The sequence below is a fragment of the Lampetra fluviatilis genome, chromosome 46, assembly GCF_964198595.1.
Source record: "Lampetra fluviatilis chromosome 46, kcLamFluv1.1, whole genome shotgun sequence".
Lineage (NCBI taxonomy): Eukaryota > Metazoa > Chordata > Hyperoartia > Petromyzontiformes > Petromyzontidae > Lampetra > Lampetra fluviatilis.
The window spans coordinates 6,140,921-6,164,666 of record NC_136320.1 but is presented as its reverse complement, the minus strand read 5'-3'; the positions used below and the strand labels follow the sequence as shown (position 1 = coordinate 6,164,666).

The following is a 23,746-nucleotide window of genomic DNA, read 5'->3' as shown; positions in this document are numbered from 1 at the left end:
CCATCATCCACACCTCACTACCATCCACACCTCACCACCATCCACACCTCACCACCATCCACACCTCACTACCATCCACCCCTCACCATCATCCACACCTCACCATCATCCACACCTCACCATCATCCACACCTTACTACCATTCACACCTCACTACCATCCACACCTCACCATCATCCACACCTCACCATCATCCACACCTCACCACCATCCACACCTCACTACCATCCACACCTCACCATCATCCACACCTCACTACCATCCACACCTCACCACCATCCACACCTCACCACCATCCACACCTCACTACCATCCACACCTCACTACCATCCACACCTCACCACCATCCACACCTCACCACCATCCACACCTCACCATCATCCACACCTCACCACCATCCACCCCTCACCATCATCCACACCTCACCACCATCCACACCTCACCACCATCCACACCTCACCACCATCCACCCCTCACCATCATCCACACCTCACCACCATCCACCCCTCACCATCATCCACACCTCACCACCATCCACACCTCACCACCATCCACACCTCACCACCATCCACACCTCACTACCATCCACACCTCACCATCATCCACACCTCACCACCATCCACACCTCACCACCATCCACACCTCACCATCATCCACACCTCACCACTATCCACACCTCACCACCATCCACACGTCACCACCCTCCACACCTCACCACCATCCACACCTCACCACTCCACCCTCACCACGCCACCCTCACCATACACGCTGCCAACCCCTCACAACACATCTCAACCAAATTACTTAAAAATACGTTCAAAAGTTAAATTAAGCTCAAGAAAATGAGTTAGGACACATATATTATATATATTTTATATATTTTAAAATATATTTCTATTTTTTATGTAAGTGTCCTATCTCGTTCACCTCACCGTGCAACGATTAGCTAGATTCCGCGATACGTTTTCTTGAGCTTTTTAAATATATAAAATACACACATATATAGTGTCGACGCAGCGATGTGTTGCGTGCGTCCGCTACGTTTGCAAGTGCCGGAGTCGTCGCGTGCAAGCGGCCACGGTCTGGCAGCCAGATGGAGCTGCAGCGGGGGGAGCCCTCGAAGCGACGAGTACTCGGGGCATTCACAGAAACTGAACAGAACGAATGAATGGGGACAGTGGAGAGGAGAAGCGAATAGGAAAGCGAAGCGAATAGGGTAGGGAATAGGAACGTGAATAGGAAAGTGAATAGGAGAATGAATGTGAAAGTGAATAGGGGAATGAATGTGAAAGTGAATAGGAAAATGAATGTGAAAGTGAATAGGAAAATTAATGTGGAAGTGAATAGGGGAATGAATGTGAAAGTGAATAGGAAAATTAATGTGGAAGTGAATAGGAAAATGAATGTGAAAGTGAATAGGAAAATGAATGTGAAAGTGAATGGGAGAATGAATGTGAAAGTGAATAGGAAATTTAATGTGAAAGTGAATAGGAGAATGAATGTGAAAGTGAATAGGAAATTTAATGTGAAAGTGAATAGGAGAATGAATGTGAAAGTGAATAGGAAAATGAAAGTGAATAGGAGAATGAACGTGAAAGTGAATAGGAAATTTAATGTGAAAGTGAATAGGAAAATGAATGTGAAAGTGAATAGGAGAATGAACGTGAAAGTGAATAGGAAATTTAATGTGAAAGTGAATAGGAAAATTAATGTGAAAGTGAATAGGGGAATGAATGTGAAAGTGAATAGGAAAATTAATGTGAAAGTGAATAGGAGAATGAATGTGAAAGTGAATAGGAAAATGAAAGTGAATAGGAGAATGAACGTGAAAGTGAATAGGAAATTTAATGTGAAAGTGAATAGGAAATTTAATGTGAAAGTGAATAGGAAAATGAATGTGAAAGTGAATAGGAAATTTAATGTGAAAGTGAATAGGAGAATGAATGTGAAAGTGAATAGGAAAATGAAAGTGAATAGGAGAATGAACGTGAAAGTGAATAGGAAATTTAATGTGAAAGTGAATAGGAAAATGAATGTGAAAGTGAATAGGAGAATGAATGTGAAAGTGAATAGGAAATTTAATGTGAAAGTGAATAGGAGAATGAAAGTGAATAGGAGAATGAACGTGAAAGTGAATAGGAAATTTAATGTGAAAGTGAATAGGAAAATGAAAGTGAAAGTGAATAGGAAAATGAATGTGAAAGTGAATAGGAAAATGAAAGTGAATAGGAGAATGAATGTGAAAGTGAATAGGAAATTTAATGTGAAAGTGAATAGGAAAATGAAAGTGAATAGGAGAATGAACGTGAAAGTGAATAGGAAATTTAATGTGAAAGTGAATAGGAAAATGAATGTGAAAGTGAATAGGAAAATGAATGTGAAAGTGAATGGGAGAATGAATGTGAACACAAACAGGAAAGTGAATAGGAAAGTGAAAACGGAACCGGACGCATTTCGCCAGAGGTCCAGGACACTTTACTGAGGGGAGGAGGAGGAGGAGGGGAGGAGGAGGAGGGGGGGGACCTCTAATGTTTTGTGAGTATTGGTCTGGAATGAGACGCTCTGGCACGGGTCGGCGTTAGGGGAGTGTACGGCCCGTGCGTCGGTATCGTTGAGGCGTCGTCTTACACTCGGCCACCTTTTGATACCTCGCTGCAAGCATAACAATCCTACCGTAGTAATAGGGTTTTTACCCTTTTATCTGGCACCAAAACTGACACCTTTTTACAAGGGATCATGTTTGCATTAACCACAACACTTGCGGTCAAAATGCAAACAAAAAAACACAACTCTGATAATGTATGCACTGTCCTTGAAATTGATTGGTCCACCACCCGAGACAGCTTTTCTTAGAGCCCAGTCTCACATGGTGTTGGACCAGATGACGCCAAAAGGCGCGCAACTCAAAGACAACGCACCATCAGAGTATGAGAGCTCGGGGTTAAGCATTTACATTATGAGACCTCCTTTGCCAGTAGCAAGATATAGTAATAGGTTTTTACCGTTTTATCTGTCAGTTTTGGTGCCAGATAAAAGGGTAAAAACCTATTACTATATCATCTGTAATTTTTGGTGCCAAATAAAAGGATAACATCCTATTTCTATATCATCTGTCAGTTTTGGTGCCAGATAAAAGGGTAAAAACCTATTACTATATCATCTGTAATTTTTGGTGCCAAATAAAAGGATAACATCCTATTACTATATCATCTGTCAGTTTTGGTGCCAGATAAACGGGTAACAACCTATTACTATATCATCTGTAATTTTTGGTGCCAAATAAAAGGATAACATCCTATTACTATATCATCTGTAATTTTTGGTGCCAAATAAAAGGATAAAATCCTATTACTATATCATCTGTCAGTTTTGGTGCCAGATAAAAGGGTAAAAACCTATTACTACATCATCTGTCAGTTTTGGTGCCAGATAAACGGGTAACAACCTATTACTAATATCTTGCCACTTGCAAAAGAGGTCTCATAATGTAAATACAATCCTACCGTTCACGTTTAGTCAAGGTGCGTGTGGGGGGTGGGATTGTTGTTGTTGTTGTTGGGTTGAGTGTATATTCCTCACGTTAGAATTGAGAAGGTGTAATCCCAGGAGCGCGCCGTGTTCCCTGGAGTAAAACAAACACGACCGCAGGACAGCCACACTTGGTAGTCACAAGAGTGGGAGGTGAGCGCCACATTTGTTTGTGGTTTGGACCAAGTTGGTAGTAGTTCTGTGTCCGAATTGTTGTCATTCAGCAAGGACTTGGCATACTTCTGTGCTCCCTACTTTCACCAGCTTGGTGAAGTTTGGTCACATAGGCGACCCGCATTGGCAAAAGAAGGTCTTTATCCATGTACACGTGTAGGGTGTGTACACGTGTAGGGTTTGTACACGTGTGTGTGTGTACACGTGTGTGTGTACACGTGTGTGTGTGTGTATACGTGTGTGTGTGTGTATACGTGTGTGTGTGTGTGTGTGGGGAGCGAGTGGAACACCGGGTGGCTAAAGCACAGCAAGTTGGTACAGTAGGGGGCACAGGTGGTACATCAGCCAGTCATCTCGGTCATCTCAGTCAGTCGACCCGTGGCACCTGCTGGGTCTGCCCCATGACCTCCTGCCAGCGGGCGTTCGACACTTCACGTGGCCTCAAGGTGCACTTGGCCTGGCACAAGCGTCGTGGTGACATCGCCGCCACTTAGTGGCGAATGGCGGTTGTTGTTGTTGTTGTTGGAGCGGTAGTGTAGCGGTTAGCGCGCTGTGCTACGAACCCGGCGAACCGAAATCGATTCCCGCTCACCGCCAACACCGGTGACGATTATCTGAACCGGTCCTGAGCCTCTCCTTGGTGGACTCAGCCTCAAATTAGTACCTGGTGCGGTGTGTAAGCATCGCCACAAGGGAGACAGTGACAGCCGGGCGTGGTGCTAGCCGCCCAGCCCCTCGTGTGCCGTACCGGCCTTCATCATAGCTTCTCGCTGACAGCCACAAACAAGTCTGCTGATGCTGCACGAGGGAGGGGGGAGGGGGGATCTATGTCTGTGTTGTTGTCGTGTGTGTCGTCCCAGGACTGAAAAAACGGACTAAGCTCACGTTTGGGATTAAGAGGAAAGACAAGGACTCCGAGTCCACGTGAGTCGATCGCCGTCGACATTGGGATCCCGATGGATGGAGAGCCGCTCGATGCTGGCGCCGTGACGACGACAACGACGCTGCACCGAGCGCGGCCCTCCTTAGCGAGCGGGGCCTTCCATAGCCTTCCGTAGCGAGCGGGACCCTCCGTAGCGAGCGGGGCCTTCCATAGCCCTCCGTAGCGAGCGGGACCCTCCGTAGAGAGCGGGGCCTTCCATAGCCCTCCGTAGCGAGCGGGACCCTCCGTAGAGAGCGGGGCCTTCCATAGCCCTCCGTAGCGAGCGGGACCCTCCGTAGAGAGCGGGGCCTTCCATAGCCCTCCGTAGCGAGCGGGACCCTCCGTAGAGAGCGGGGCCTTCCATAGCCCTCCGTAGCGAGCGGGACCCTCCGTAGCGAGTGGGACCCTCCGTAGCGAGCGGGGCCTGCCATAGCCCTCCGTAGCGAGTGGGACCCTCCGTAGAGAGCGGGGCCTGCCCAGGCAGCGGTAGCGGCGTATGTCGCCGATCCCCAGAGGTTCGGAGGCCAGGGGTTGCCGGATCATGTAAACTGAAACTAAACATATGAAAAATAAGAATACGTTTTACCCTTTCTGGCAATAAAACAGGAGGTGTTAAGATGTTCCAACACCAAATCGATACCTTGTGCATGGAATCAAGTTTTTGCATTAACCACACAGTACTTGCGGTGAACATGCAAACAAACATGCCCTGATAATGTGGCGTTCCCTTTGAAACTGATTGGTCTACACCAGAGACGGCCTTCCTGATGGCCCAGTCTCAGGAGTGTCACACTTACATACTGCCAAAAAAGGCCCCATGATGAAACAATGTTTTATTTGACCAGGTAAGGCCCACTGAGCTATATAGCTTCATTTTTAGAAGCGACCTGGCTCTCATAAATGATAGCCCAACGAAGTGGCTTATCACCACGTGAAAATGTACAACAGCCGAATACTTTAGACGCGTGATGTTGATTTTAAATGTGGAGGGGAAAACCAGAGGACGTGTTAGAAAAATCCACGCGACCACGGGGTGAGAGACACGCAACCTTCAATTACTGCCCGGTACAGCGTGTAAACAACAGCACTGGGGAGACAAAGGTGGTCGGGCGTGGTGCCGGCCACCCACCCACTTGTGTGCTGTTTCGGCCTTGTTGGGTGCTCGCGAACAGCACTTGCCCCCAAAAGTCTGTTGGAGACTATACGGGGGATCTTTGTCTGCATCTCTATATACTGTACATGCACCTCCGCTTAGCGCGCACGGTTGGCTACGCACGGCGCGAAAGAGATTCGGCGTACACGCACGCGCAATGTGGGTGCGGTAACCAAACGTACGCGGTGTCCGTTTCACAGCGGACATCAAAGATTCCGTGGCGTTTTTCTCAAGGTCTAAATTTGCCAAATCTTGCAAATGACTGGCAGATTTGCCACGCTGGGCAACAACCGCACGGCAACGTCACCCGCTGCTGGCAGACCGATGCCCGCTCGTTGGCCTGGTGCCGCGTCCACGCCGTGCCACACAGGGGCGGCTGCCCCTGGGGGTCCCCTGGGGCAGGGCGCTTCGAGATGTTCCCGATTGGAAGTCGCGGTGTGAATGTTTGAGTGGTGGCGATGTTTGCCGTTCACTTGCACGTGCGTGCGTGTGTGTGCGCGTGTGCGTGCGTGTTTTTCTTTCCTGTCCTCCGCCACCGACAGAGGCTCTCAGGATGCCGACCAGGTGCGAGCTCTGCACACACAACGACAACAACAACAGCAGCCACCGTTCGCCACTAAGCGGTGGTGACGTCACCACAGCGCTTGTGCCAGGCTAGGTGCACGTTGAGGCCACGTGAAGTGTCAAATGTTCCTTGGCAGGAGGTCACGGGACAGACCCAAGTGCCATAGGTTGACTGAGATCACTGGCAGATGCACCACCTGTACTCCCCACTGACACAGTTGGCATGCACATACACGGCACACGAGGGGGTGGGTGGCCAGCACCATGCCCGAACGCCTTTGTCACTCTCTCGTGGCGATGTTACATCCTAGGCTGAGTCGCCCTAGGGGAGACCCAGAACTGGTTTAGATATTAGTCACTAATGTTGGCTGTGAGCAGGAACCGAATTCGGGTAGCCAGGCTCGTAGCGCAATGCGCTAACCACTGCACCGCCACTTCTCCGTACAAATACAAAGATGCCCCATGTAGCCTGCACAGACAAGTGCTGTTACTGCATAGGGAGGCCATAGTGGTGCACGAGGGGGTGATTTTGCCAGTCCCACTGCGCCACCACTACCCACGCAGACGTACACGGCCTCGCACGCTTTCTTCCTGCACCTTCCACTTGAATTTCCCATTCTCCTCTTCTCAACGATGATTGCATTTCTCTTCTCTGTGCATTGCTCCCTGCTGCTCCCTGCTGCTCCCGCTGCTGCTGCTGCTGCTGCTCCCGCTGCTGCTGCTGCTGCTGCTGCTGCTGCTGCTCCCGCTGCTGCTGCTGCTGCTGTTGCTGCTGCACCTTCTCCACTTCCTTCTGTTGCTGCTGCATCGGCTCGACACCCAGAAGCGCTCTAACGGCGCTCCTGACGGCTTCTACACCGAGATTGACTGGCAGCGTTACGTGAGTGACAGGGAGATAGCTGCCTGGGCTGAACCATCTCTCATGCAACTATGGGGGGGTGGGCACCTGGGCTAAACCATCTCTCATGGGACTGTGGGGGGGGGGGGGTACACCCAGTTTGAACGACTGTATCGCCCATGGAAGCATCGTGGAGGGGTACACATGGGTTGGACCATCTCTCATGGAACCACGGGGGGGGGGTGATGATTCGTCTGGGTTAAACAATCACTCGTGAAACCATGCTGAACCATCTCCAATGTGACTGCATTGTTGGGGTCGGGTGAGGGAATCATTGGAGCTGAACCAACTTTGACAGAATCACAGAGGGGGCGAGGGGGGAGGGGAGAGATTACGATGTACAGGGCGCTTCAAAAACATGTGAACACTTAAATGGGACTATCGTTTTTAATGGGAAAAGAACGGATGCATACACTGTAACATGATAGCAAATGTACGTTAATAGCTTCAACAAGTCCGAGAGACTCCAATTGTTTGCCATCGTTGTCAATGCATTCCAGAAATCTCCAGATGGTCTCGACATTTATTGCGTAATTTTTGCAAATTCTCAGAAAGTATCACAAACTATTTTTGAAGCGCCCCTGTAATGGCCTCGTCCAGGGCTGACTGGTGTCGTCTCCCCTGTGTCCTCCTCCTCCACAGACGACCCCGGAAGTGGACGATGAAGGCTACAGCATCCGCCCGGAGATTGAGCTGAACGATATCCTTCCCAGAAGCCCCCGTGGTTCAGCCGCTCTCTCACAAGACGCGGCCAGTTGATCGTCTCGTCTCGTTCAGAAATGGACTTGCGGCGAGAGAAAACCTCGTAGCGCGGCGATGAAGTCGATCAATGAGAAGCTCCTTCACAAATCCGTCTCTGCGTGTAGACAAACAAAATGACGCAGCCCCATCGGCCCCACGCGCACGGCCGTTCTGGGAGGGCGCAATTTTAGCAGCATTCATTCGCATACCTGTCAACCCCTTATCAGTGCCCTACCTTATTACAGACCAATTCAGAACTCATTGATCACCCCGTGCCCTTATAAATATCAACGTTCATCCTACAAAGTTCCATCACAAGGGAGAAACTCAAAGAAATATATATTTTTTAAATGTGCCCGTATTGAAACGGCTGTACGCCGTATGGACCTGCAAACTCGCTTTCCCTGTACAAGAATACGGGGTAAAGCGTGTGGGTTGACACGGTGTGGATTCAATGCGGGCAAATCTTGGACCGGTTTCTACAATCCTCGTCAGTGCAGTCGCCTGAAGCAATGCTGCAGGCGAACTGTCAGACGTTACAGGCAGGGAAGAGGACCCTCTCACGGCGATGAATGTTTTCGTGTTTCGTTTTCTGTCCTCCCCCCGCACCTCCGATGGGCTACGGTCGGCTACGTACGGTGCGAAAGAAGTTGAAGGTACGTACATAGTCGGAGGTGCGGGCGAAGGGCAACTCGGCATGAAAAGCGGTTCTACAGAAATGATTCTAGATTTGAAGCTTTCGTGACTGCAAGGATTCATTCTCTTAGGTTCTTTCGGTAAAGTCACGTAGGTAAAAAATAATAAAAATAAAATAATAATTAATGAAAATAGCTCCATTAAATCACGACGTTTCCCCCCCCCCCAACTCATTGGCTCCTCCCTGCCCAGCACCCGATATAAAAAAACACGTGTCTTGAATAGCTCTCTTCACACGCTGCAGTGATTTTACTGGAGCAGGTACACCTGATGACGGAGGCTTGTGTTGCTTCCGAAACGTCGTGATTTAATTTAGTTTTTTTCATTTATTAATATTTTATTTTACTATTATTTTTTAACCTACGTGACTTTACCGAAAGAACCTAAGATGAGTTTGTCGATGTAGATGATTTAAAAGAGCGAGCCACCAATGAGGGTGCACGGTTTATCTCCCTCGCTCTCAATGAGCGGCCGTGTTTGGCCAGGTCGCTTGTGAATGATGAGCTAATTGCTCAGTGGGCTTTACCTGGTAAGATAATTAATAGTTTAGTTTTATTCGTGTGTATATATTTATTTTAAGGTGATGTGTTGTGCTTTCGCTACGTTGTCCCACCTGAGGAAGGACGCTTGGGTTGTGCCCGAAACGTCTTGATTTAATTCAGTTTTTCATTTATTTTATTTTTTACCCACGTGACTTTACCAAAAAAAATCAAAGGGTATGAATCCTTGCAGTCACAAAAACTTCAAGTCTAGAATCGTTTGTTTACATTTTGATAGACTTTGCACTCCTATCGTATAATTATTTGTTGTGACGTTCTGACCCCGTGACCCCAACCCGAAAAGTTTCGTAGCTCATGGCACTCATTCCTCGAGTAACAAACGAGTCATTTGATTCCGATCGAGCCGCGCCCGTTCCCACCTTGACGTCCACGGCACACCCCAAGACGAACTGCTTCTACTCGTCCAGCGACTCGGAGGAGGAAGGCCAGGGGGGGGCAAGGCCGGCGGGGGCGGCGGTGGCGGCGGCGACGGCGTCGGGGGGGGGCGGTGGGGGGCGCCGCCGTAGGAGACGCCTCTACGTGGAGATCAAGCCCCCCGAGGAGGCGGTGGGGGGGCCCCGACCCCCACGGCTGCAGCGCAGGAGCTTGAGGGCGTCCATCTGCAACATCGCCCTGCCGCCGTCGCCTGCCCGTGAGCCAACGCACGCACGCTCTCGCGCGGGATACACACAACACGCACACTCTCACGTGCACACACACACGCACGCTCTCACGGGATACACACACACACACTCTCACGTGCACACACACACGCAGGCTCTCACGGGATACACACACTCTCACGCGGGATACGCGCACACAGACGCACGCTCCCACAGCAAACATCTGTCAGTTTGCACGAAGTGGCGGTGACTGCATCGTGGCACTTGCGCCAGGCTAGGTGCAGCGTTGATGCCACGCGGGGAGTGGTGGTGGTGGTGGTGTTCACCGGGTCAGGGATCTGTATTACCGCGATTTTAAGTGCCACTTTGTTTTTGTCTCTCGTGCTGCCGCAGAGGAGAAGTCCGGTAAGCCCGGGGGTGGGGGGCTAGGGGGGGGCATGGGAGTGGGGGCTAGGGGGGTGGGGGCTAGGGGGGGGGGCATGGGAGTGGGGGGCTAGGGGGGGTGGGTAGGGTGGTGGGGCTAGGGGGGGGTAAGTAGGGGGTGGGGGCTAGGGTGGGGGGTGGGTAGGGGGGTGGGGGCTAGGGGGTGGGTGGGTAGGGGGTGGGTGGGGGGCTGGGGGGGGGTGGGTAGGGGGTGGGGGCTAGGGGGGGTGGGTAGGGGGTGGGGGCTAGGGGGCTAGGGGGGTGGGGCAGTGGGAGTGGGGGCTAGGGGGGTGGGTAGGGGGGTGGGGGCTAGGGGGGGGTAAGTAGGGGGTGGTGGGCTAGGGGGGGTGGGTAGGGGGTGGGGGGGCTAGGGGGGGGTAAGTAGGGGGTGGGGGGGCTAGGGGGGGTGGGGTAGGGGGTGGGGGCTAGGGGGTGAGGTAGGGGGTGGGGGCTAGGGGCGGTGGGGGCAGGGGGGGGGTGGGGGGTAGGGGGTGGGGGGCTAGGGGGGTGGGTAGGGAGGTGGGGGCTTAGGGGGGGGCATGGGGAGTGGGGGCTAGGTGGGGGTGGGTAGGAGGGTGGGGTGCTAGGGGGGGTAGGTGGGAGGGGTGTGGGGGCTGAGGGGGGTGGGTGGGTAGGGGGTGGGGGTGGCTAGGGGGGGTGGGTAGGGGCGGGTGGGGGGCTAGGGGGGGTGAGTGGGTAGGGGGGGTGGGGGGGCTAGGGGGGGGGTGGGTAGGGGGGTGGGGGGCTAGGGGGGGTGGGTTAGGGGGTGGGGGGGCTAGGGCTGTGCTGGATTAACGGTGACGTGACAGGGCTGGACCGACTTGTTGCTAACAATCCTTTTCCACTGGCGCATCCGAGCCGAGCCAGCAGCGTGTGGGTGCCCTCACGCTGCGGGGTGGATTTCCCTCGCCTCCGAAGCGTGGATCGCGGGCGTTGCGCCTCGTCCGTGACCCACAGCAGAGGCCCGAAGTGACTTCATTATTCATGTTTTTATTATGTTTCAATAGTAGCCTTGGTACGGAGCACTATTCAATAGTAGCCTGGTACGGAGCACTAACCGCGACGTAGGAGGGAGCTACAGAAACCCCTCGAACCTGAGTCGCGAGCGCTGTGCAAGTTGTGACTTGGCTTTTAAAACCCGTCAGCACTCGTGTGACCCGTCATGTGAATGCCAAAGGGGTTCATGTGACGGGTCGAACTCCTGCACAAACGTTCGTCAATCGCGCGTTATCCCGTGTGACATGAGACGGAGAATCCATTGGGAGCTCCCCGCGAGCGATGTACAACCCCTTCGTTGTTGGAGAACGGGGCCACAGAAGAAGTGGATATCACAAAACTGCCTCTGCGATCCCTTCCAGCGACGTCTGTTCCACGCCGCAAGCGACGATCATTTTCACACTCGCTCTGCCGCCGAGAGTTACGTGATTGCCGCGTGACGTTCAAGCCGAGAACTTTCATTCTCGGAGCTGAAATCGTCGTCAAATCAGGCGCCGAGCCAGATTTAAGGGGGGGACCGGGTTATTTTGTGGCCGGGTTGAGACCATCAGCTGTCTGTGCTCGAGAAGCCGGTTTAATCACAGGCAGCTCTCTGAACTCTGACCTCTGAGCCACCCGGCCATCAGCAACACCGTTAAACAAGCAAAATACACGATGATTGCACGGCTGCCTCGGTGCATTGTGGGCAAATGCTATGCCGCCGTGAGCTGGGTGAATAATGCCGCTCCGTTTTCTGTTCATTCTATGTTGCTCGTTGTCTAAACACAGAGGCGCAACCCGGTGAGTTTGCTCGCGCGCACGCGCACGCGTGTGTGAACACACGTGCGTGTGTGTGTATACCGTGTGTGTGCTGCTTGCGTGTGTGTCTGGCGTGTATGGTGCCGAGCTTGGTGCTGGCAACCCCCTTACCCCCCCTCGTGTGCCGTGTCGGCCTTCATAGGTTCTGCCGCTAGCTCGCAGCACTTGCCCAACAGAGTCTGTAAAGACGATAGGCGGCATCTTTGTCGTAAGTGCATATTTAGACGCAGTATGTGGGGAGTGGTGGCACAGTGGTTAGCGCGCCACCATCGGAACCCCCACGACCTGGGTTCGATTTACGGCGACGGCTAACGTCGGAGGCGCGTGATATTTGAATGGGTGTTGTCTTTTTTGGTGATTTTAAAGCTTCTTGGCTCACAGGGTAATTCAAAATAAGTTACTGCTAAACTGCTGTGCTTTCCCCTATGTCGACCTGGCCTTAATTGGCAACCTGGTCGGGGTCTATGACAACGGCACTGGGGAGACAAAGGTGGCCGAGCTTGGCGTCTCCGCCACCACACACCAGTGACAATATCTGAAACCAGTCATGGGCCTCCCCTAGGTCGACTCGGCCTCAAATGAGTGGCTGGTTTGGTGTGTAAACATCGCCACTGTGAAGACAAAGGCGTGGTGTTGGCCACCAGCCCCCTCGTCTGCCGTGCCGGCTTTGATAGGTGTCGCTAATCAGCACTTGCCCCGACAGTCTGTATGACCACAGGGGAATCTTTGTCTTTGTTACATACTAAAATATTCATATATTTACCAGCTAAGGCCCGCTAAGCTCTACAGCTCTTTTTCATAAGCGACCTGGCCACAAATGATAGCTCAACGAAGTGGCTTATCGCGTGGAAGTCGGTAACAGCCAATTACTCTAAATGCATGTTTCTAAATGTGGAGGGAAAAATCGGAAGAGCCCGTGAGAAAAATCCACGCGACCACGGGGAGAGAGATAACACACAACCTCCAAATATACAGGAGTCGGGGTTGGGATCGCGAACCCACATCCCACAGATGAGGTAGTTAACATTTTGCCACCGTGGCACCCTTGTTCATGCCATAATTCCATCACGTAACGTTAGCATGTACTTTGCATTCAATTTAAAAAAGTTAAGATTCTTACGCGTGCGATTCTTTTGCATGTATCGCGAGCACAAGAATCGACGCGGATCGACAAATTGAATTGGTGCAATCGCGAAACATCCTGTCGTCGTACAGCAGTCTCAACACGTTGCTCGGTCACGCTGTGTGGCCTTCAATGGAAAACAAATATATAAAAGTCGACGTTTTGGGCAATGGTCCTTTTTCATAGCACGTAAACAGAGAGGCCAGTTCATTAGAGATGGAGACCGAGGTTCTCATACAGGCTGGTCCCTGGGTTTGATCTGCCACGAAGCTCATGACCGCGTCCACTGCACAAACCGTGGCAGTAGATGCACAAATGGAATTTTTTTTTAAATCTCCAGTAATAGTGTGCGACTGGCGATCCAGAACAGGCCATACAACGTATAACGACGCAATGCCCCCATCTACAAATACGAGGGAGATATCACAGCGATACCACTCCGCTACTGCTAACACTGTTGCCTGGGCTTGTCCACCTGAACGTGAAATTGTAGTCGTTGTTCTGCATCTACATCAGCCGCAGTACGAAAGACGAAGAAGATCATAGGCTCGCCCACGATGTAGTTCACTGATATCAATTGTGATTTATGAACACTCATTCATTGTCCGATAAACACCTTGGTATGTAGAGGACAGCAGAGCTTGGGAAATTGTTGGTGCTGGTTCACAGCCTGGCTGGTTTCGATTTAAAGCTTTCGTGACTGCAGGGATTCATCTTCTTGGTTCTTTCGGTAAAGTCACGTAGAAGGGAAGTAATAAAATAATAAAAATAAAACATCATAAAATAATTCTCACGACGTTTCGGCCACAACGATTCAGACGCTGTCTTTCCGACAGACGTGTTCTCCACCTGAGGACGGCTGCTTGCGTTGTGGCCGAAACGTCGTGAAAATCATTTTATTGTTTTATTTTTATTATTTTATTATTTCCCTTCTACGTGACTTTAGCCTGGCTGGTATTTTCCCCGCCCGTCTGGGCGTTCTCCTCACACCTCTGAGTCATCTTCTCTCTCTCCGTTTGACATCGAGCGAATGAGTATATAGTATTGTGTGGTGGCGGTGTGGCTATACAAGTTTAAAACGTTCAGAATCAGAATTTGTATTTAGGCTGGAGGAATCCGATGAGCTATGAAGCTCTTTTTCACACATGTCCAGTAATGGCAGGTCAGCAATGATTATCCTTGTTGTTGTACTTGTGTGTCTATACTTAAGAAGCCTCGGTCTGTGATGATTACCTCGCCTGGTATACAGGAGGTCGTAGGTTCGATCCTGACCCTGACGCCTGCTGCTGTATATTTGGAGTTTGCGTGTCTCTCTCTCTCTCCCCGTGGTCGCGTGGATTTTTCTCCAGGTCTTCCGGTTTTTCCCTCCGCATTTAGAATCAACGCCACACGTTTAGAGTCTTTGGCTGCTGTAAATATCCACTTGATGATGAGCGACTTCGTTGAGCTATCATTTGTGATAGCCAAGTTGCTTCTGAAAAAGAGCAACTATATAGCCCAGTGGGCCTGAGCCGGTAAAATCAAAATAGTGTAATTTAACTAGTTTTAGTTGAATTCCTAAAACGTGTGTTAATTCTCTTTGCAGGTTGCACTCAAGAAAGGGGCAGCGCACAGTAAGTTTTCACGTTCACTAAAATTGGATTTCACACTTGAATTCACCCGTCAAATCCTTCCACGCGCGTTTCTCACACGCGCTGTGCCATGGTGTTGACACGCTACCCTGTGGTGTTGATACGCCACCCTGAGTTCGATTCCCTGCAGTGGTTATCACAACCGTAGCTAGTGGCAATCTGAACCCTTCCTGGCGATCACCGACCCACCCACCCACACCCCCCCTTCACCAACCCACACTGACCAGCGTGGTGAAGTATGGTCCAACAGCCCCCGTGACCAACACAGCGTCGCGAGGCCCTCATCCAGCAGTGGATTGACAAGGCGCTGCTACTCGTTACTTGCACTTGCCCCAGTCTCTTCGAGGCTATACAGGGGAGCTTTGGATTGGCCACATTACAACCGTGTCCATCCAGTGCTCGCCGAGCTGCAATGGCTTCTGGTTGCCGAACGAATCCGTTATACGGTGGCACTCGTTGCACACACAGTGCTCGCCACGAATGAACCACAATACCTTGCTGATGTCGTCGAGAAGCATGAACCGCCACGCACCTTCGGCTCATCCTCGCAGCGGCTTTTGGCTAGCCTTCGAACAAAGACGGTCACCGGGTCGCGCGCTTTCAGATGTGCTTCCCGCGGCCGTCTGGAACGCGCTTGCTTCCGATATTAGGAAGCCACTGGAGCTATGCACTTTTAAATCGTCACCTAGATTGACAAACTCATTTCCTTAGAACCACTTTTTGTGTTTAGTTGACCTTCCCCCCCCCCCCGCACCTCCGACGATCGCAGTCGCCTACGTACGGTGCGAAAGAAGTTCAGCGCACATACGCACGTCACTACGCTACCAGCCGGCCGCTTTGACGAAAGGATTCCTGTCTCGCGCACGCGTGCGCGTTTCATTCGCAGACGAAGACATCGTGAGGCAGAGGCGCTCCACGCCCACCCCACCGCCGCTCGCGTGAGTGACTCTCTCTCTCGCCTGCGCCTCTGCGCGGCCGCTCTCCGGCGCGTTATCGTCCGGTTGTACCGTACGCTTGTTGTCGACCAGACGTGGGAGTTAATTCCCTCGTCTGGTATGCAGGAGGTCGTGGGTTCGATCCCAACCCTGACGCCTGCTGGATATTTGGAGTTTGCGTGTCTCTCTCTCTCCCTGTGGTCGTGTGGATTTTTCTCCGGGTCCTCCGGTATTTAGAGTATTTGGCTGCTATAAATTTCCACGTGACGAGCCACTTCGTTGAGCTATCATTTGTGGCCAGGTCGCTTTTGAAAAAGAGCTACATAGCTCAGTGGGCCTTACCCTGGTAAAATAAAAAAACATCTTTATAGTTTAGGAATCGTCACACTTTAGCCCACCGCCGCACGTCGCCTGCCGCCGATCGCAGGCTAACTGGGAACTAATTGACGCTGCCGGGTGGACAGAGGCGGAGGGGATTTGAGAAATCATGCGCCGCCGTTCCATCGACCGCCGTGCCGCATCGGAAACGTGGAATCACACCGGCGACTTCTGGGTCGCTGGTCCGGCTTGCCGGCTGTTACGCCGCGGTAGCGTCGGCCGAATCGGCGGTTGGAAACGTCCTTGTGCCGTGCGGCTCTCTGACGCGTTGCCGGGCCGCGCCGCGCCGCGATGCCGTTCGGCACAGAGTCCAACATTTCGCTTTACGTCACGATTACGTCGTGTTTGTTTGGGGGGGGGGGGGGTAAAGAAGCCGGAGAAATATTTCAAGAACAAAAAATGGAACGCGCGCGCCGCACGCGCGTGTTTACGGTTGACCCCGTTGCTCGTTCTTATTTCGTGCGAAGTCACGTGATTCGGCGGGGGGGCCAATCGTGTGAGCAGGATGAGTTTGGTAGGTTCGCGTGGAGAAAGGGCACTGGCGCAAGATCAACGTCTGCGTTAAAATGGGGAAGTCGCGACAAAAAACGGCCCACGCAGTTGCGTAAAGCTCTCACATTTGAGAGGAACACCACAAACAAAGATAAAGATCCCCCGTGTAGCCTTAGCAGACTGTTGGGGCAAGTGCTGTTAGCGAGCACCTATGAAGGCCGGCACGGCACACGAGGGGGTGGGTGGCCAACACCACGCCCGGCCGCCTTTGTCTCCCCAGTGTCGATGTTTACACCGCAGCAAGTACTCATTTGAGGCTGAGTCGACCTAGGGGAGGCCCAGGACCGGTTTTCAGATAATCGTCACCGGTGTTGGCCGTGAGCGGGAATCAAACTCGGGTCGCCGGGTTCGTAGCGCAGCGTAGCGCTAACCGCAACGCCATCGCTCCCGACTTTTGAAAGGAACTCCACCAACCTGCACTGACTGACCAGCATGGTGAAGTATGGTCGAACAACCCCCATGGCTGACTCGCACGGTATGGGGAGGCCATCATCCAGCAGTGGATTGGTAACAGGGCTTACTTTATATTCTAGGTTCTTTCGGTAAAGTCACGTAGAAGGGAAATAATAAAATAATAAAAATAAAACAAAAAAATAATTCTCACGACGTTTCGGCCACAACGATTCAGACGCTGTCTTTCCGACAGACCTGTTCTTCACCTGAGGACGGCTGCTTGCGTTGTGGCCGAAACGTCGTGAGAATTATTTTAATATGTTTTATTTTTATTATTTTATCATTTCCCTTCTACGTGACTTTACCGAAAGAACCAAGAATGTGAATCCCTGCGGTCACGAAAGCTTTAAATCAGGGCTTACCTTATTATTCTTATTTTGCTTATTCATAAAGGTTTTTTGGGTTAGAGCGCGTAAATCTAAATGTGTCGTTTTTCCCGCCACCACCCGACACAGCCAATTCGTAAAGTTTGTCACGTAAACAGAACGAGCCAATTACAGTAGTTACTACTTCAGCACGAACCGGTTGTGTTGGAGAGTAAACCCACTAGAACATTTACAATTAGAGTACCCTGACCTTTCGTACTCACGTTTTTCTTTACGGGACGAACCTTACGAATTGGCTGTGTCGGGTGGGTGGCAGTTTTAACGCGACAATTGTATTTACGCGATCGAACCCAAAAAAAAACATTTTCATTGTGGGTAACAGAGGTGTGGACTCGAGTCATGTGACTTGGACTCGAGTCAGACTCGAGTCATGAATTTGATGACTTGCGACTCGACTTGGACTTGCATAACAATGACTTTGTCCCACCTATGAGATGTGGACTCGAGTCATGTGACTTGGACTCGAGTCAGACTCGAGTCATGAATTTGATGACTTGCGACTCGACTTGGACTTGCATAACAATGACTTTGTCCCACCTCTGGTGGGTAATATTGGTCGCGCAAGCCTCTCCTACCGCACGTTAAACTGTTTCTTTTGCTTCTAGATTTGAAGCTTTCGTGAATGCAAGGATTCATACTCTTAGTTCTTTCGGTAAAGTCACGTAGGAAAAAAATGAAATTAAAATTAATAAAACTAAAACAATAAAAATCACCCCCTTAACCACTATATAAGGTACAGATATTTTGCTGTGACAGTTTCACCTGAAGACGGAAGCTTGTGTTGCCTCCGAAACGTCGTGATTTTTATTGTTTTATTTTTATTAATTTTAATTTCATTTTTTTCCTACGTGACTTTACCGAAAGAACTAAGAGTGTTTATTTTGCCTCGTTACCCAGGAGAGAGCCTCGCAGAACTGTCCTCCTGCCAAGTTTTTTTTTCAGAGTAAGGGTGGCCCATGATTGCCATGTGCAATCGCATTTCTCCGTAATTTGCGGTGTGATTTTCCAAACAGGGCGACTCTTGCGAATGACTTGGCAGGATATATATATTTTTTTATTATGAAACAATGGCCTGGTATAAAACGCGAGAGCGACGGGGAGGGTGAGTTACAGGCATCCCAACAAACGATAAAACCGAGGGCAGATTCGAGATGTTAAATACCTCGCCTGGTATGCAGGAGGTAGTTGGTTTGTATATTCGGAATTTGCATGTCCGTCTGTCTCTCTCCCCATAGTGGAGTGGATTTTTCTCCGGGTCCTTCGGTTTTTCCCTCCACATATAGAATCGACGTCACGCGTTGAGGGTGTTTGGCTGCTATAAATGTCCACGTGACGATGATAAGCCACTTCGTTGAGCTGTCGTTTGCGATAGCCACGTCGCATCTCAAAGAGATCTACATTGCTCAATGGGCCTTACCTGGTAAAATGAAAATAGTTTAATAGCAGTTTAAAAAAAATGGTTGAATAGTTTTTGAAACCAAGACCAGCATCCCCCACTTGCAACGGAATAGGAAAGGTGATTGGTCTCACTACCGCACTACTCGCATAGGGCAACGATCTTTGACGTGGTCTTCATTTAGGGAGGGAGGGGGGGGGGTGGGGAACATGAGGAACAAAGGGACGTCACGGGATCTTTTTAACGCAAATCAGGCGGCCGCGCGTTACGGCTAATACACACCACCGCGGTGATAACCAGGGCGGCCGCCCGAGTCGAACCGCGAACCTCCGCAACAGCGGAGCGCCGTCCCCGCACCGTCACAAGCGACGAGGCCGCGCGCTCGGACAGCTCTCGCGTCGGGAGTCCCGCCAGGACGGCCTTTTAGAAGCAACGCGGCCGCTCCCAGAGACGCTCGCCGCAACAAGCACCTAGACTGGGCCTCGCCGTCGGTCACGCTTGTGCCCTCTCTTCCGCCCTTGTTGACGTTTACAAATTCTTTTGTCAAGGCGCTCTTCCCCCCCTCCATCCCAGCTTAAATAGTCGCTCCAAGCCTGGGGTGTGTCATTCAGACTCTGTCTTCTCGACAGACCTGTTCTCCACCTGAGGACGGCTGCTTGCGTTGTCGCCGAAACGTCGTGAGAATTGTATTTTATGATGTTTTATTTTTATTATTTTCATTCTACGTGACTTTACCGAAAGAACCAAGAAGATGAATCCCTGCAGTCATGAAAGCTTTAAATCGACGTTTACATCCTCCGCGTCTTATGCCTGCCCCCTGCCCCCCGCCCCCCCCACGCTGCTGGCCCCTCCCTTCCGTCCCACAATGCTGTTGCCGCAGCGTCGCCGCGATGACGGCCAATCAGCTCTTCCCGTCGGACCCGCTGTTCGGGCCGCCCCTGGAGGCGATCCCGCAAGCCTTCGCGACGGAAGGTTTGTGACGACGAGCGAACAGACCGCACCAAACACGCCGTCCGTCGCCGGCCACGCTCAACCCGCTGCTGGATATGAAGGCCTCCCCAGGCCATCGCCGCCGCTCACGGCTCTGCGATGGAGCGATCCACCGGGCACCTGCGCACACGATGATTTGGTCGCTCCATCTCTCTAGGTCCACGTCCGCTTGGCTTCGTTCCATTCCTATAGTGATGAAGGCCATTATTTATGTGCCTATGGACTGCCAGTCCAGTGGGCTGACCACAGCAGCATCTCTGTTGTACAGGTTTCCCCCGCTCTATGCGGGTTCGGTTTGTGCGATTTCACGCTGGCAATATGCGGCTTGCCTAATTCCTACCCAAAAATTCGCTGCGCTACGCAGTTTAAATCGTGGCGTGGGACAGCTTTGTCTATGTAGTGTACGCGCCACTCGGCAGGCAGCCGTCTCGTGGGTTGGGTGGCTAGTTCCCTCCGTGCTACGCGATGGACACCTCCAGTGTATTATTGTCTTTTGTCTTGTGACCCTCCCCCACCACCACCCCCTCCCTGTGTCCACCTGTTGTCTGATGAAGCTGGCAACAGCCAGTCTGATATTTGGGGGGCCAGACCTCCGCAAGCCCCCCCGGAGGGCACGGCCACCCCACAAACGCCCCCGCAGCCGGGGTCCCCTCCCCGGCCGCCGGCATCGCCGCCGCCGCCGCCGCCGGACGGGGGGCCCCCCGCGGATGACGGCCCCCCCGCGTCTCCCGTGGCGGTGGGGGGCGGCGGCCCCCAGGAGGCCCCCATCATCACGGCGGCGGGGGGAGGGGCGCCCTCCCTCGGCGGGGACGAGGCGCCGACGAGGTCGAGCGAGACGCCGACGGAGACCGACGGAGGTGACGAACGTGGTGACGCTCCGTCTGCGGTGGACTCGCTCTCGGGCGCGTTCTGTTCTTTGGCTGCCGCTCCATCGGCAGTCTTTGCTGTCCGCCGCCGTCGCCCGTCCCGTTGACAAAAGTCTTTGTGCTGTACGGTGTGTGTTGAACTTCTTTCGCGCCGTACGTAGCCCAACCGTGCTTATCGGAGGTGCGAGAGAAGGACGACAAACTAAGCAAAAAAGCAGTTTTGAAGGAATTAGTTTTCATTCTAGACAACTTAAAAGTGCACAGCTCCAGTGGCTTCCTAATATCGGAAGGAAGAGCGTTCCAGACGGCCGCAGAAGCGAATCCGAATGTGTGCGATGCGGTGACCGTCTTTGTTCGATGGGCAGCCAGAAGCCGCTGCGAGAAACCCGCTTTTATTCACCCCTTTCCATTCCAATCACGCACGGAACGGAATCGGTGAAAACCTGACATAAAATAAATTTATCGGTCCGTCTTCAGGTACTGAGGCTCCCGCAAGGCCGTGCGGGAGGGCGTGTGGCACAGTTTGGTGCCAGCTATCGTAGAGTGCAGTTTTCTGCGGTGAGTGCAATGTCTTAAAAAATAACGGCGCTAGGCCTGAATAAAATTAAGGCTGAACCGCTCGCGCGTTCCGAGATTCAGCGGTGAACGGGACACCCCGCAACTTGCAGACGTCTCGGAACGTGAAAGGGTCAACAGTGAATACGATGGCCCTCACGTGCATAAGCACCAATAATCCGCGTGTCCCGCTTTTTTTTATTCTTAAGCTGCGGGGAAGATTTATTTTGCAATTCTAACATCGTCACGCGCCACCCACCCCCCCTTGTGTGCCGTGCCGGCCTCGCCAAACGGCACTTGCCCCGAGAGCGTTTCGAGGCTATCGAGGGAGGTGGGGAATCTTTGTCTTTTTAAATGTTTTGCCCTCCCCTCCCCCCACCAGGCGCCGCGGACGAACCCCCGTCCCCCGACGAGGCCCAGCGGACGGCAACGGCGGAGCCTGGCACGTCACCCAGCGAGCCGGAGGGCAAGGCGGAGACACCCCCGGCATTGGGCGGCGTCGCCACGAACCCCGAGGGCCCGACGGCCGCGGCGGCATCACCGCGGCCGCCCGGGGAGGCCGCCGGCGCGGAGGGAACGGCGGCGGCAGAGCCGGCGCTGGCGGCAGAGGCGGGCGGGCCCACGAGAGACTCGGAGGCCACGCCCGCCGGTGGGCCGCGCGTGCACGCAGCTGCTGGGCCGCGTTTGCCGACGGAGGAATGAGTTGGGAGTGAGGGGTGAAGGAGCAGCCCTGCGATTGGCTGCTCATGCCACTGCTGGCAGAAGCTCCTCCACTAGACGGAGCTCGAGAGAGAGAGGGAGGGAGAGGGGTGCCACGATGGCTAGGGGATGTTGACTACCTCACCTGGTCTGCAGGTGAGGTAGTCAACATGGAGCCTTCACGCGGGTTCCCGGAGCATCCCGGCCAGCCCCCCCGCCCATTACCTTTGGCCCAGATTGGATGTTGTTTTAGCGGTGCCTGTAGCCGTGCTTCTCTTTTCTAACCAGCAGGTGTCATCATGTCATTACATATGTATACGCGGGTCTAAGTATACGCGTGTGTATGTAAACGCGCGTGTTTGTATATGCCTGTCTGTGTACGTGTGTATGTAAACGCGTGTGTATGTTTGTGCGTGTGTATAGAGCCCCAGATCGTGGTGCAGTCTCCCGTGGCTCCGCCCACAATGGCGGACTCCGCTCCGGCCTCGCCCCTCCCCCTGTCAATCAGGCAGAAGATCCCGCCCACGAAGCTCTACTCTGACATTCAGAAGGTAACCGGGCAGAACGTAACCCCGAACTCAACACGTTCGCCAACACCACTGTGGGACAAAATATATATAACAGGCGACAGTGTTAGCGATTGTGTGTACGTATGTGTAGTGGGTTCGAACTAGGTGCACACATACACAGCTTGGAGGCAACACCATTAATTAGAATGGTAAGTAATATAACACTGTACATGAGGTGGTGACCACCTTCCTCAACTCACTAACACTCTGGAACACGACACAGAGGGGACCAGGCAGGCAACGGGCTGCCTGGGTCACGGACGACGACCCGGAGACTTGAGGACTGATGATGTCGTCTTCACTTCGGGATTGAACAGCCTCGCTCTGCGTTCACACCCCGCTTATAACCGCTCCAGCGTGGCCGGCACCACCCAGGCCACGCATCCCTTCCCCAACCTCTGGGAAGGTCCGGGTCCTCTACCACGTGACCCCCCAGGCTCCCCCTTGGGGCCCCCAGCCCTCGTACGGGCCGACAAAGTAGTGGCGTCCTATGTCACTACGTATGTACTGTGCGTGCGTATGAGGAGCGGGTTGCACTACTAACCCGGCGACCCGAGTTCTATTCCCGCTTACGGCCAACGCCGATGACGATTTTCTGAACCGGTCGACTCAGCCTCAAATGAGTACCTGGTGCAATGCGTAAAGATCGCCACCCGGGAGACAAATGCGGTCGAGCGTGGTGCTGGCCACCCGCCCCGCTCGTGTGCCGTGCCGGCCTTCGTAGGTGCTGCTCCACTAACAGCACTTGCCCCAACAGCCTGTTTGGGTCATACGGAGGATCTTTGTCTGTTGTGTGTGCGAGCAGCGCCCGTTCAGCCCCCCCCCTGGGCTCGCACCCCTCGCCAGGGCCGAAAGCACCTCATCCATCTCCTCCAACGCGTCTGCCAGCAACGCCACCACTCCCACCGTCGGTGAGACCACACGCCCACACGCCTACACACCTACACACACCTACACACCCGCACGCCTACACACCCGCCTACACGCCCGCACGCCCGCCCACTCGCTCCTTCACCCTCTCGCATGGATCTGCCAATAGAGGGTGCTAATTGCTAAAGAGACAATACTGCAATTTCGGCTGAGTTCTCATGGGCAAGTTTCAAATTTGGCAAGTTTTGATCGTGACGACGGCACGCACGACGGTGGGCCTCCTCTTCG

At 52.7% G+C, this 23,746-nt stretch overlaps 1 protein-coding gene across 1 annotated transcript in view; it reads left to right on the top strand.

Moving 5' to 3' along the window:
• Positions 1–23,746, top strand: part of LOC144947724 (SH3-containing GRB2-like protein 3-interacting protein 1) — a 47,483-nt gene that overhangs the window by 6,331 nt on the left and 17,406 nt on the right. The window contains exons 2-14 of the mRNA XM_078877043.1: positions 4,563–4,626; positions 6,320–6,341; positions 7,165–7,221; positions 7,882–7,940; positions 9,614–9,866; positions 12,026–12,037; positions 14,764–14,791; positions 15,696–15,747; positions 19,790–19,881; positions 20,454–20,756; positions 21,703–21,969; positions 22,443–22,570; positions 23,394–23,499. Of these exons, the coding sequence (XP_078733169.1) occupies positions 4,563–4,626; positions 6,320–6,341; positions 7,165–7,221; positions 7,882–7,940; positions 9,614–9,866; positions 12,026–12,037; positions 14,764–14,791; positions 15,696–15,747; positions 19,790–19,881; positions 20,454–20,756; positions 21,703–21,969; positions 22,443–22,570; positions 23,394–23,499 (1,443 nt within the window). The remainder of the gene's footprint in view (positions 1–4,562; positions 4,627–6,319; positions 6,342–7,164; positions 7,222–7,881; positions 7,941–9,613; positions 9,867–12,025; positions 12,038–14,763; positions 14,792–15,695; positions 15,748–19,789; positions 19,882–20,453; positions 20,757–21,702; positions 21,970–22,442; positions 22,571–23,393; positions 23,500–23,746) is intronic.